Source organism: Pteropus medius, unplaced genomic scaffold (assembly GCF_902729225.1).
Source record: "Pteropus medius unplaced genomic scaffold, Ma_sr-lr_union100, whole genome shotgun sequence".
In the NCBI taxonomy this organism is placed as follows: domain Eukaryota; kingdom Metazoa; phylum Chordata; class Mammalia; order Chiroptera; family Pteropodidae; genus Pteropus; species Pteropus medius.
The window spans coordinates 15430159-15443075 of record NW_024349225.1 but is presented as its reverse complement, the minus strand read 5'-3'; the positions used below and the strand labels follow the sequence as shown (position 1 = coordinate 15443075).

The following is a 12917-nucleotide window of genomic DNA, read 5'->3' as shown; positions in this document are numbered from 1 at the left end:
GGGGAGAAGCTGGCAAGGAGCAGGTTTCTGCTCCTAGAAACATTAGAGGTTGTCTGAGAGCAGGTGCCCAGCCTGGGGACATCGGCGAGGCCTGCCAGCTCCTCAGGGATCTGCTCAGGCGGCTGACCTCCTGGGGAGGGTTCAGTGAGGGGAAGCGGACACTGTCATTCCTTGATGGCCTTTCAGGTCCTCGGAGCCAGAGGCAGCTTGGGAAGTAAGGAATGGAGGAAGCGGGGGCAGGCGAGGGCAGACGCCGGAAGTGCTTCTTCTCCACCACAGGCTCACATCGGGATCCTCTGGGTGACTTTTCAAAATCCCCCCAGATTTCTCTGGAGCGAGCCGGGGAGGGGTTGGGGCTCGGGTCTTTGTGAGCTCCTCAGGGTCTCCGATGAGCAGGTGGCTTTGAGAGGAGGCATCAGAGCAGTTCTGAGAGGGACAGGCCGGGCTGACTGGCGGTCCCCACGGGGCACGCCATGACAAGGAGGCCCGCGGGTGCAGGCGAGCGGGGAGGGAAGACAGGGCTCTGGTGCCTCTGCTGGTGTCCGTGCCTCACTAGCTGGCGATTCCCAACGCCATTTCTGGTTGGAAACCTGGTCGGGGTGGAGGCGCGTGGGCCCAGCGGGAGAATCCCCCCCACCCTGTTTTCTGTGGCTTCAAAGAGGAAAAACTCACTGTGCTCTATGGGGCCAGGGAGACACATTCCGGGGCTGGATGCTTCGAAGATGAGAGTGGATTTTCCGCTGTGTAATAAATACACATTTCATACATAAACAAACAGCAGTAAGTGAAACAACGCACACCATCCTCGCCCTCTCAGGGCGGTCCTCCCCTCACCCCTTCATCCTCGTGGCAAACACTTTGTCCTTGGTCACCTGAAGGCACCCAGACTCCGTGCAGGGTGGACGGGATGCTTTGGCCCCGGCTCCCCAAGGAGCAAAGAAATCTGAGAGCAGGTCACCACTGGCCACTCACGTGGAAGAGGGAGGGAGAGGTGTGTAGCCCCCCGTTTCCTGCCAGAAGGGTAGGGAGGTCAGGCAGGGGCTGAGATCCGAGGCTGGACCACTTCGGGCATCTGAAGTCCGGACTGCTGGGCTCTCATCTCTGGCAGCCTCGCTCGGAGGCGGGGGTGGGCCTGGGTTGTGGGTGGACCCAATCTGTCCACATGAAGACGCGGCAGGCACAATTCCCACTTCAGCGGAGCTCCCCAGGAGCCGACCAGCAGCCAGCCAGCCCGCTGCGAGAGCCACATGGCACGTGGTGCGTTGGCAGGGGACGGGCCATGGGGTGGCGGGGCGGCGAGGAGACAGGCGGAATGGCTCTCCTAATGGGAAATCAGCTGGCCAGGGCTTCAGCTTCTGGAGCCACCGGCCACTGCTCACTCCCTCCTCTTAGTCGCTGGGCGTGCCTCGTCCTACTAGGTGACCTGTAAGTGGACATGGAAACACGTAAATTACACGGGCGTTAAGACAGTGATCAAGAATGTCGTTCCCTAAAAGGATGTTCGTAATCTGGGCACCGTACATAGATTTCAAGGGGACAGTGACCCTGAAGTCTTATGCAAAATTATGGGCACTTATTCACATAGGCACTTCTCTGTAGACAGGGTCTATAGCATTTACGTGGTTCTTAAAAAATGATTAATAACTAAAATGATGTTAAGGGATTGCAGAGCATCTGTAGGTATAACCCCGCAGCCAGGCACAAAAGCATCTATGGAAATGGGGGGGATTTCGGACCCCCCCGGAGCCGTGTTTCTCAGCATCCGAAGGCCCGAGGGAAGCTGCAGACACTGAACTGCCAGGGCGCTCGGGCTCAGCCAGGGTCCCCGAGCTGGGCACACGCCAGCGGAGCTGACACTTCCTGCATGAGCGTTTGGGCCACTCAGCTTGAAGCTGTCAGGTTTTCCTTAAAAAGAAAACTCGTTGCCACTAGTATCTCTTTTGTGGGTGCTCGTAACAGCTGTGGCCCTAAAGAAGTACTGGGCGAACTGAATATTTAAAATAAAAAGAGTAGTTTCGAACGCACGACGGGGCCTGCTCTGAGGTGAACAGCAGCACCGGGCGCCCCCTTTCCGTCCTGATCGTTTTTCCGTGTGTTGCGTCTTTGGGTTTTTGACATGCGCGTCAGCTGCGATGGTGCAGCAGGGTCACGTGATCACAAGGGAACGCTGTTGCGTTTTCAGAATTCGCGTGTGGTTTCAGTGTTAGGAAGGAAACGAGTCCCAGGTTCTTGTATAGTTGGTTAAATAAACGTCACCATTGTTGGAAGTTTGCAGACAATGCATTTTACGTACAAATGGGGGACTCGGTAGCCTGGACTTCATTAGAGAAGCTGCCCCCCCATGCCCCGCGCTGTGCGACCGACAGCTGTCGTGCTTAAGCGAGTGGCCAGAGGCACTGACTGTGCTGGGCTCGGCCAGCCCTTGGTGTCTTGCAGGGCACAGAATGGCAGACCTACTGGGTGGTGGGCGGAGGACGATGTGGGCGCACGTGTGCACGGGCCTGGAGACGACCTCGGAGTCTGCTCCTGCGCCGCTCTGGAGAGGTGGCTGTGTGCAAAATCTCAGCACTGAGACGACTGTGTGATGTGAGCGTTACCTTCGTTATTACAGTATTCACGTTACGTCGGTTATGTTTCGTTTATTACACGACAAGGCGCCTTCGGGTTAGCCTAGCTGTGGCACCGAAACCGTTTTAGCTGCGTGGTTTTCCCCCAGAGGCTCAGCGCTCTCTGCCAAGGTGCTGTCACAGCCGGAAGCCTCGAGGGGGTGACCATGGCACTGACAACCGGCCTTCTTCCCATTTCGCAAGTGGAGAGGTGAAGGGGACCCTCGTGAGACCCGCACGATCACGTCAATTCAAAATCGGGCCTCAGGTCTCCGGCCCATGAGACCCCCCCCAGGCCGTCTGGGGGGAGGCTGACTGCGAAACGCCCGCCCCTTCACGGAGCGGGGAGAGACAGGGTCGTTTCTGGCAGCAGAAAGTTTCAAATCTGAGTTTACAGCGGCTCATTCTCTCCCGACAAAAGCCCCGTGTCTCTGTCTGAGCGGGAGCAGGTTTTCTCTCGCTATTTCGGAAGAGCCACGAAATTGTTCAGCGAGACGGTTAAATGGGTGTTTTGTCCCCGACGTGTGTGCGTGTGTGTGTGTGTGTGCGTGTGTGCACTGAGAGGTGAGGAGCGCCTCAGCCTTCTCATGTCACGTCACACGCAGAGTCCTGCTTTCTCTCCTAATTAATTAGAAGTAATAGCTTTCTGTAGTTTCTGTCTGTGAGGGAGCGAAGTGGGAAGTAATTTAATTGGCCGTCTTGCTTTCAAAGCCCAGTTTAATGAAATAGTTCTCAGCCTGAAGTGCGCGTTATCTTTCCTGTTATTTTTCCAATTAACATTTCATGGGATCACATCTGTGTGGAATATGCTAATTGGTTTGAAGGGAGGGGTGATGGGAAAAGGGCAGATGGGGAGATGACCAGCTGTCTCCCATCCCCAGTGCCTTTCCTGGGATGAGCTCGGAGCTCGGCAGTGTGCTGCCTGTCACCTCGCCCGTCCTCACCGAGCCCTCGGCCCGGGAGGTGACACCCCTCACTGGCAGACGGGTGGGCGCACTGGATTGAGAGAAGCCTACGGCAGCACTCACCGGGGTCCTGGGGTCCCTGTGCTGCGGCTCCCAGGCTTCCTGTGAGTATCGTGTCCCAGCTGGCGGGTCTCGGTTTAGCCTGACGCAGTGACGCTCTGTGTGAACACCTGTCGAAAGGCCGAGGGTGCGGGGGGTCCTCACGGCTCCTCCTTCACCTGTTCTCCATGCGGAGAAAACAGCGCAGACACTGGCAGGAAGCAGGGCGAGGCGGCCGGGGCGGACACGGGGGCTCGCTCGGCGGCGTGGGGCGCCATCTGCACAAACCCGAGGGGTGCACCGCAGAGCCTTGCCGGGCTCGGCCTAGTCCCGAGCCTGGCCTGCAGCAAGGCACTCCGTCCCCTCCCTGTCCCCTCCCTGTCCCCTGGGATGCTGGGCCTCAGCCAGCCTGAGACCAGCCCATGCGCAGCAAATGTGTCCCCTGCACTGTGGCAAGTCCCCCATTCCCAGGGGCGTCCGAGGGCAGCCGGGCCCCACCCTGCGTTGGCCTCCCCGCTCATTGCTCTACCTCCAAGGCCCACTTTCCCTCCTCCCGAGCGGTCCTGACCCAGCACACTCAGCTGTTTCCAGGACGGAGCCGGGTTCGCCGGGTGAGCGAGGACAGGGGGCTCCTGCGCGGCCACACGGCCTGCCGCCCAGAGGCCCGGCTCCTGCTGGTCCTGCGGGGAAGGCCTGAAGTCCCCCTTACGCCCGACCCCCAGGTGGGCGACACTCTCTCCGTCCTCGGAGTGCCTGTGGTGGGGGCCTAGCTGGGGAAGAGGCCACGCCTGGGGCGTGAGGACGGGGTAGGGGCTCGGGAAGCAGCCCGGGGCAGGCTGTGTGGCCGGCCCAGGTGGGGCCATGTGGCCTGGGGCCGCCGCAGCAGGCAGGGCGGGGGTGAGGGAGGCATGGGGAAGGGAGCTGTGTTTCCTCCTTTTACGTGCGCCCACACAACCAGATCCGTAATGTCACCCCCAAACTGTAGGGCCTCAGAGACTATAGGGAAAGACGGGCCGGCGGAGACCCACGGAGAGGTAGGTAGGCAGGCAGGTCGGTCTCTGCTCACACATCTGTCTACTGGCGTTTTTTATTATCATTTTTCCCCTGTATCTCTTGCCAAGCCCATGATGGGCAAAGCAGAGCTGCCCCTGGCTGGCCTCTCAGGTTGGCTTAAACTGTGCAAATGGTGCTAGGGTCTCAGGGCTGACGTCCGGCCCCGCTTCCCTTCTGGAAGGCCTCCTGGAGTCCCGGCTGCGATTCCCAGAGCTGCCTCCTGCGGGCCGAGCAGGTGTAGTCCCCTCCAGCAAGGTGCAGGGGTGGGAGTGAGCAGCTCACAGCCCACCCCTCCTCCACAGCCGGCTCGCTTGGCAGGGAGATGGGGCTGGAGGGCCCGCCACCAGCTGGGCCCTGAGTCTGCGGACGTGACCACACGCCAGGACCTCGGCCATTGTGGGCACCGTCCCACTGATGGTGATGCTGGCTGGTCTGCGTGGGCAGCTCAGTGGACAGAGGAGGAAACCGAGGCCCAGACGAATGAAGCGATGGGCTCAAGGTCTCGTTCAGCGGTCGGGACCAAGCGGTCTCAGGGCACGCCGAGGTCTGGGCTCGGGCCTCCCTCCTGGTGCGGGAGAGGCCGCGGGAGGGCGCAGAGCAGGGGCTGGAGCCTGACCCCTCGGGAGAGCCCGTCCTGTCCTGTGCATCGGGGATCGATTAGCACAGCCCGCAGAGACACTCTGCCTGGGCGTCCTGGTCGGTCGGCCCTGCCGAGGCACAGCAGGGGCTGGGCCCGTGGGGCTGGAGGGACGGCGTGCGGCCAGAGGCGGAAACTCAGCGCCACCGAGTAGCACTAATATTAGTGTGACCTTGAACAGCTCAACTGACCTTTCTCCTCAGATCCCTCACCTGTAACTGTAAAGGTGATGTAATGGGACCTTATAGGACTGTCGAGAAGAGCATGACTAAGTATTCGCGTGTGTGCCGGGCAAGCTGTAACAGACTCCTCGATGGGAGTTATTAATACGACAGAAAGATTGCCTATCTCGAATGGAGATGCTTGTGCTCTCTGCAAAGGAAAGTCAGACCCCTCTGGAGAATGTAAATCGCTACTGGCCTCAAAGGAATTATTAGGAGTCCTGAGGTTGGTGACGGGGTCCATCACCGGGGAACCCTCCAAGGGCGGGCCACGGCACCCCATCTCCCCAGATGCATTCCTGTACGGTGTTTGAGAATGGCCAGTGACCTTGGCTGTCCTCTGGCACTGAGCTGGCAACTCTCCTGAAGGCCTTCCACTGGCAGATGCCCTAGCAAGGGACCAGGAACCAGATGTACTCAAGATCTCAAAAGAAATTAATGGCAGTAAAGACTCTGGTGTAAAAATATCTGTGTGCTCTGAGCCCGCTCACTCAGCTCCCTTCTGTCGAAGGGTCGTTTAGGCTTAATTATAGAGTTCAGGCGTTCACCGGGTTTTTGATTAATTTTCTTTTCAGCCTGAAGAGCGTGTGCGTGCAGCGGGTCTCTGTGCGTGTGCGTGTTTACATCTTTCTTTGCAACTCAGCTGGGAGCTGGCTCCGGCGAAGTCTAATTGTGCCCTCAGTTCTAACGAGAATGTTTGGTGTGCCAAGTGGAGCTCGGAGGCCCATTGTTTCCGCTGCCTGTGCCCCACGGGCTGCTCCTGCCTGATGAGGGGTGGCAGGTGGCAGGGCCTGGCCCAGCCAGGACCTCAGCTGCGCCCTGCATGCTCTCTGCCTCCCTTTGTGCTCACGGTGCTTAAGGGATTCTGAGACTGGGAGAGATTCCCGACTCCACTCACTACCAGTGCCGTGCTACGGCAGCTCGTCCACACTGCGCCTGACAGGCGATTTTCTGGGCCGGTCTCCCTGGGGAGTACAGGGTTCTCTGCACGGGAAACCAGCGTTTGCTCCCTTATTTTTAATACGTCCACTTCACAGACTGGGAGGGACAACATGGCTGTGTAGGTGCGAGGGACTTGCTTTCTCCCTCCCTTCTTCCTCTCCTGTGTCCTCCTGTGTCCTCCAGCAGTGGACGGCAGGGAGGCAGCACAGGACAGTGGGAGAACGTGGGCCTTGGGCCTAAAGGCCCAGTGTGAGTCCCAGCTCCTGTCATGTTGTTTATGTGTCTATGAATAAGCCACTGACCCCTTTGAATCTCAATGTATTGTCTGTAAAATGGGGCTAATAACAACAATAACAATACTATGCTCCTGAGAGATGTCTGCGGTGAGAAAATGCATATGGAAGCCTTTTATAAAATATAAACCATAATTCTTTTATTTTACTGCCCAGAACTGTGGCTTAGAATGTGGTTTTGACGTAGGAGATATCGTTCCTAGCACCAGGACAGAGGGAGCCGTGAAAAGGCCCACGGAATGGGAGGGGAGTGGGGACTAGACCCCAACCTCCCTGTGTGCTACGAGTCAGAGCAACGACCCGGAAACGTAAAATGCACAGGTTAAGAGTTCAATCTCAAAACAGCCACCACAGATAAAAAGCAGTCTGGAACATTCATTTTTTGTACATAATCGTAACCAGGATCTCCCCATTCTTTACAGGATGGATCCCATTGTCTCCAGTGCTAAGGAGGCGAATGGTCCTGCAATGGTGACCGTGTTTTGGCTAGAGACAAGGAGAGGACTGTGTGTCTCAGGTAAGTGCGACCATGCCGTGATATGAGACTTTAGAGATCCGGGCTCTCTTCTTGGCTCTGCTGCTAATTAGGTAGGTGACCCTGAGCAGATGAGCTAATTTAACTGGACCTCAATTTCCTCGAGAGAGAATAAGAGAGCTCAGAGATGACTAGATTTAAGAATCCATGACCCGATGGAGTGCTCAGAATTAAAAGCTCTTGTGCCACCAAGAACCATTGTTTATGCATGTGCGTGTCTGTGTCTAGAATCCAAGTGTAGTCCTAAGACCATCCAGCTAAAACCTGATCAAGGCACCGAACGAGCCCTTTAGATTGATGGCGTCTGGCGTCAGACCCAGGGACTCTGGGAACAGAGGGCTGATGGGGGGATGGAGATGGCCCCAACAGAGATTCGGATTCTGTCTCGTTGGACGGCCTTTCTTTTGACACTATTCCAACTAAGCTGAGCGGTGATGATCTAAGGATCACAGAAAGAAAGAACCGTTTCTTTGTAAAGCAACAACTTTAAATTAACTGGCTCCAGGGTAACTGAGCGTTCTGCCAGGTGGTTTCAGAATCGAGAGACTCAGCTGTGGCATTTGCAACAGTATCACCGGCAAAAGTCACACTGTTTACGCGCCGGGGGCTTTCATCGTTACAGGTGCTAGCCCATCAACTTTTCTCATTTTGTCATTATGTGATTTTCCAGAAAACTGGCCTGGGGTAATTTCTTTTAAAATTCTCAAAAGTGTGAGTTTTCAGGGGAAACAAATCTAGCTAAATATGCTGCACCTTGCTTTGTCAATACAGCTATGCCCTCGAAAAACTTATATGTAAATATAATTGTGTAAGTCACATCTTATTTTAATGGGCAAAGGGAATTTGAAAACAGAGATCTCGCAGAGGATTTTTCAGTATCAACAATCCTAATGAACCTGTTGTTACAATTTTGGATGTTTAACTATCAGATTTTCTTAATGTGAGGCCATGTGGGTTTGATTCCAGGATCAGTATCCACTCTCCAGAATCCCATAAGGGTGGCATCTAATTCAATCAGAGGGAGAGACTGTTTCTGATGCCTCACATTAAGAAAATGCAGCTTTATTTTTCAGCCAGGGAGCTCTTTAGGGCTATAGGTCCCATAAACAAAACAAAACAAAACAAAACAAAACAAAACAAAACAAAACAAAACAAAACAGAAGCTTAGAGAGGGATGGAGGAATCCAGATGTGACAGCTGAATTATTTCTAAATGAAACGTCTCCAGGCCTTCTGTGTGTCTCCGATGTGTCATTTAATGTACCGTTATAAATAGCTCAGCTTGCCATCGATAACTAATCTATAAGAAAGCAGCTGGTGGCTGGGGTGTGAGGTCCATGCCACATAATTTGGAGTGGATCTGTTGACCCTCTCATGTAAATAAGCACCATCCCTTGGGACTAGAACCTGAAAGAAATTAGACTAAACTGCATTTAAGTGAAAGTAATACCAGGTATTCCTCCTGCTTTCCCGGCTCCATCCTCAAACTCTGGGAGAAGACACATCTCTGAAGCCAACCACAGGATAATAATTGCTCGGAACGTCAACTCTCTCATTTCTGAAATTAGTCTGGCAGCATCCATCCGTAAAATCCAGTGACATTGTGAGAGTTTTATAATTATTTTGCATGGGGGCGGTAAACAAGGAAATTTCGTTTGTATGCATGTATGTACGTATGTACGTAATCACAATTTGCCTGACTGAGAATAAAGGGAACAGCTCTTTTTGGGGGGCATGATAGAAGCTAGAAGAGCTGGACTCCTCATTATAAAGATTAGAAATTTAAAAGTTTGATATCGGCCTAAGGGGAATCCAGCCCATCTTTATTGCTTGGCTCTTGGCCACACACGCCCGCTTCACGTGGGCAGCTCGGATGGTCGGTCAAGAGCTCTGACGTCCAGCCTCGTGGAGCGCTTCCTCACAAAGGCTCCAGCAGTTCACACTGAGCTTGTGTGACACCGAGCTGCAGCAAACACAGATAGATACACAGTGCATGTGCTGTGTGCGCATCAAACCCACACGCACATCTGCACATCCGCTGGCAGTTACGTGAGACGCGCCCCGGCAGGCACGCTCGCACGTGTGCATTCCGTACGTTCAGATCGTTCAGAAACCAACCAAACAAACCAATGAAAATATCATTCTTATTTGTCGAAATATTCTTGAAGCCCTACATGAATTCATGGCTCATAAATAATTTTTTTTTTTTTTTTTTTTGTAAATTTAGGGTTAGTCATGGGAACAGAATAAGCAGCTGTAAATAAAATCACAATTCAGGATTCACTAAAAACATGGTGAAGGCCCCAAATAGCATAGCTACTACAGAATACAGAAATGATCTATCCAAAGACTGTGATTAAGGATACTCTGAATAATCACTTTTTGGAAAGAGGTAGGTAGATGGAAGCATTGAGAGTCGCCGTAAGTTAGTTCACTTCAGCACCTTGGACAGCTCCCAGGAGGCTCTCCCTCAGAATCCAGCAAATACCGACATACTTCGTTTTCTAAGCGTTGCTTGCATTCCAGTGAGTGTGTTGATGATCTGGTGATCAACTAAGAAATGCACAGGCATTAATTTGTAATAACAGCTTATTCCTTCCTCTCCCCATCACCCTTTCTCTTCACCGCCCGACTTCCGTTCCCCCTTTCCCCGGCACCCTCCGGTCACACAGGGGGACTGTCTTACAAACACCCGGCGTGGATGTTTTCACTCCCGCTTCTAACTGGCTGGGCAGCAGCATTTGCCACAGGCACTGTTTCATTTCGTTTCCGTCCCCTGCATCTCACAGGAGAGACGCGGTCAGGAGTTCGGATCAGAGAAGCATTCCGGTCAGCTCCAAAATATGGCTACTTGCACGGTAATCACAGCACGTCTGTCCAATCAGTGATCCCTTTATTCCCAAAAGAGAAGGGCTTCCCCTAAGGACTGTGGTTCCACCCCTCAAGCAGCAGTCCTGCTGGTCACAAGTGGCTGCACGGGCGGGAACTCCGAGAGGTCTCCTTTGGCTCAGAACTCAGTGTGGCTCCTGCCACCCCCGGCAACCTCACTGCATGTCTCTGCACGTGCTCCACACGTGGGCAGGCCCGGCGGCTCCTACTTCGGGGGGATCACAACCAGGGGCGGCCCCCGCTTGGGCCTCCACATGAGGACCTGGGCGTCGTTGGCGTTGGGTTTCACTAGTGCGTTGGGGGGGATGGGCTCCATCCGGCTCAGGATCCGGGGCTGCTCCTGCTGAGTCCTGCCCACCAGCCGGGCCCGCTGCCCCAGGAGCTGAAGAGGGTCCACCTCGATGTCTACCCTCATCCTCCACTTGATGGTCTGCAGAATGATCTTCTCCTTCGTGGTTGTGTTCATGGCCACCAGCCAGGTGGTAAAACTTTGGTCCCTCTTGATCCTGGTGAGCAGTGGCACATTGCTGTCACTCACCGGCACCGCCCACGTCACACTCGGGTAGAAGTTGTCATTCATGCTGACGGAGAACCTAGAGATCTTGTTGGTGGGGCCAACCAGGGTCACAGTTTCTGTGGTGTTCCCGTACCAAGGGTAGCTCACCCCGTCCGAGTCACTGATGGCTCTCACTCTTCCTTCCCTCAAGTCGGGCAGTTCCCAGCTCGACCTGGCAAAGCAGAAGAGACGCACAAGAAAAGAAGAGGCTAAATGAATTTTTCAAAAGCTGGAGAGGCGCCTGCCACTTATTAACACAGCCGACTTGGGCAAGATGGGGAGTTCAGAGGGGAAGAGGGGTCAAGAAATTCCGTGCTGTGCTGTTTCAGGATTAGATAGTGAGAAATCAAACAAAAGTTTAAAAAGCAACACCAAAACAAGTTAAATAAACCCACAGCTGGTCCACCTGGAAGCAGAAAGCCCAAAGGTGTTTGTAACACCCACAAAGGAGCATCGACTGTCTGGGGTGGCGGAGTTATAATCCATCGTCTAGAAGCACGCCATCGCGAGAGCCGCTCTCTCGGGAAGGGTGCGTGTGTGTAAGGTGTGCTTGCTGGAAAGGTTAAAGTTTGATGCACCTGGAAGGAACCATGGTGGGGAGGAGACAAAAGAAGCCAGAGTTAAGGTTACATTAATGAAAGTGAATGCACTGGTGAACGTAAATGATACTAGTGACAACTGATGCCATCACACACCTACGCACAAAAGCGAGTGACACAGACTGAGCCACACAGCGCGTCGGAGACGCAGACGCCGCAGGCCCTGGCGGGGAAGAGCTCTGGGGGTGGAAATGGGATAGGAACTTGGGGATGAAGTAAAGCACGGCACTCCCAGGGGACAGGTTCCGTCACGGGCCACCGTGGGACACCGACCAGGAACAGGACCACCTGGGGGCTGGGTGTGCAGGGAAGGGTCAGTCTGCGGAGCGCCTTGACCTGTGGGCTCAGGCTCCGGGCTTCATCTGCCGGGCGGCGGGACTCTGAGCAGGGGAGGCATGTGCCGGGAAGAAGGGAAACGTAGAAAGGCACATCGGAGGGCGGCAGGAGGGAACGGGGACGTTCAGGAGCTTCTGCCGCATTCCAGGTGGCCTTTGCTGACGCCGCACCTAGGCTGCTGGCCGAGGAGATGGAGAGGAGCGGCCGCACACCGGGTCCATTGTCTGAGGTCTGGCAGCTGGCTGCCCAGAAGACAAAAGAGGATCAAGAAAAACTCAGAACAGCCGAGCACAGCTGGCAGCCGTGCGTGCGTACAACCCCTCTCAGGAGTACCGAGGTGCGGTCTCACTGTTGCTGACGCTCCACGCCACCCCTGGGCCCCCACGGTGGCCCTTCGGGGCCAAGCCCCGACTCCTCCGCTGGAGAGTGAGCAGGGAGCCGCGCCCGTGTCGTCTGCCCAGACGCGGCGCCCGCACCCGCGCGCTCGCTGCTCTGGCTTCCCGCCTCTCCCTCTGCCTCCTCGGCGCCCTTCGCTGGCTCTGCCCCCTCCCCGCCTGCTCCTCGTGAGATAAACGCGGTGTTCGCGCTTTGGACGATGAGCCATTGACCCCGAGCTCACAGCTAATGGAGTCGCCAATGGGGCTGATAATGAGAACGTGGATCACCGCACCTGCCATGCCTTCCGCACCCCACTTTGAGGCGGCAAATCTCCATCAAGTGAGCGTTTCACTCAAATGTGAGCTCCCCAGGGAGAGGGACAAGCTCCGCCCAGACCCGGTGGTTCTCTGCACCCTCTGGGGCGGACCACCTCTCTGAAGAGCCCCACATGGCTCCCCCGGAGCCCTGGGGTCACTGAAGGAAGCGGGGGCAAGGGTACTGCTGACGCTAAGGTTCCCATGGACTGTGGGACGGGGTCCGGGGCCCCATGAGGATGCCTTCTCCCAGGGACCGTGCAGATCCGAGGTGGTGCTGTCCCTGGGCCCAGGTGACAGGACCCCCTGCCTGGCCCTGCACTTTACAGGGACCCGCTCAGTGCCACTCTGACCTGGCGAAGGCAGCGCCCAGCACCTGCCCCCCGAAACTCCCACAGAGGAGCTGGAGTAAGGGCTCAGGGCGGGAGGCTGAGAGAGAAAAGAGGGTGGAGGTGGCCCTTCTCTCGGGCAGGTTGGGCAGGGCGGGGAGGTCGTGCTGGGATGTGGGGGCGGCGGGGCCAGCGGCCCCTGTCACCGGCGAGTCACGAAGCCCGC

The 12917-nt window shown here is 55.6% G+C and overlaps 2 protein-coding genes across 2 annotated transcripts in view; both read right to left on the bottom strand.

The window, feature by feature from the left end:
* Window positions 1–31: 31 nt before the first annotated feature.
* On the bottom strand, window positions 32–4473 carry LOC120617497 (uncharacterized). Its single transcript, XM_039881123.1, has 3 exons — window positions 4140–4473; window positions 973–1321; window positions 32–740 (listed from the first exon to the last, which is right to left on the bottom strand). The coding sequence occupies exons 1-3, from the start codon at window positions 4471–4473 to the stop codon at window positions 416–418; spliced, it is 1008 nt and encodes a 335-aa protein (XP_039737057.1). The 3' UTR covers window positions 32–415.
* A 3622-nt stretch (window positions 4474–8095) lies between these two features.
* FAM78B (family with sequence similarity 78 member B) overlaps window positions 8096–12917 on the bottom strand; it is a 44553-nt gene continuing 39731 nt past the window's right edge. Inside the window, exon 2 of the mRNA XM_039881562.1 lies at window positions 8096–10907. Within this exon, the coding sequence (XP_039737496.1) occupies window positions 10385–10907 (523 nt within the window). The 3' untranslated portion in view covers window positions 8096–10384. The remainder of the gene's footprint in view (window positions 10908–12917) is intronic.

Bases quoted from the DNA above. Each gene is read 5' to 3' on its own strand.
- LOC120617497 (XM_039881123.1), bottom strand. From the start codon at position 4,473: ATGGCCCCACCTGGGCCGGCCACACAGCCTGCCCCGGGCTGCTTCCCG. The intron at 1,322-4,139 runs GTAGAGCAATGA...ATTTCCCATTAG, and splicing joins AGGGAAAGTGGGCCTTGGAG to GAGAGCCATTCCGCCTGTCT. The intron at 741-972 runs GTGAGTGGCCAG...TTTATTACACAG, and splicing joins CCTCTCCCTCCCTCTTCCAC to CGGAAAATCCACTCTCATCT.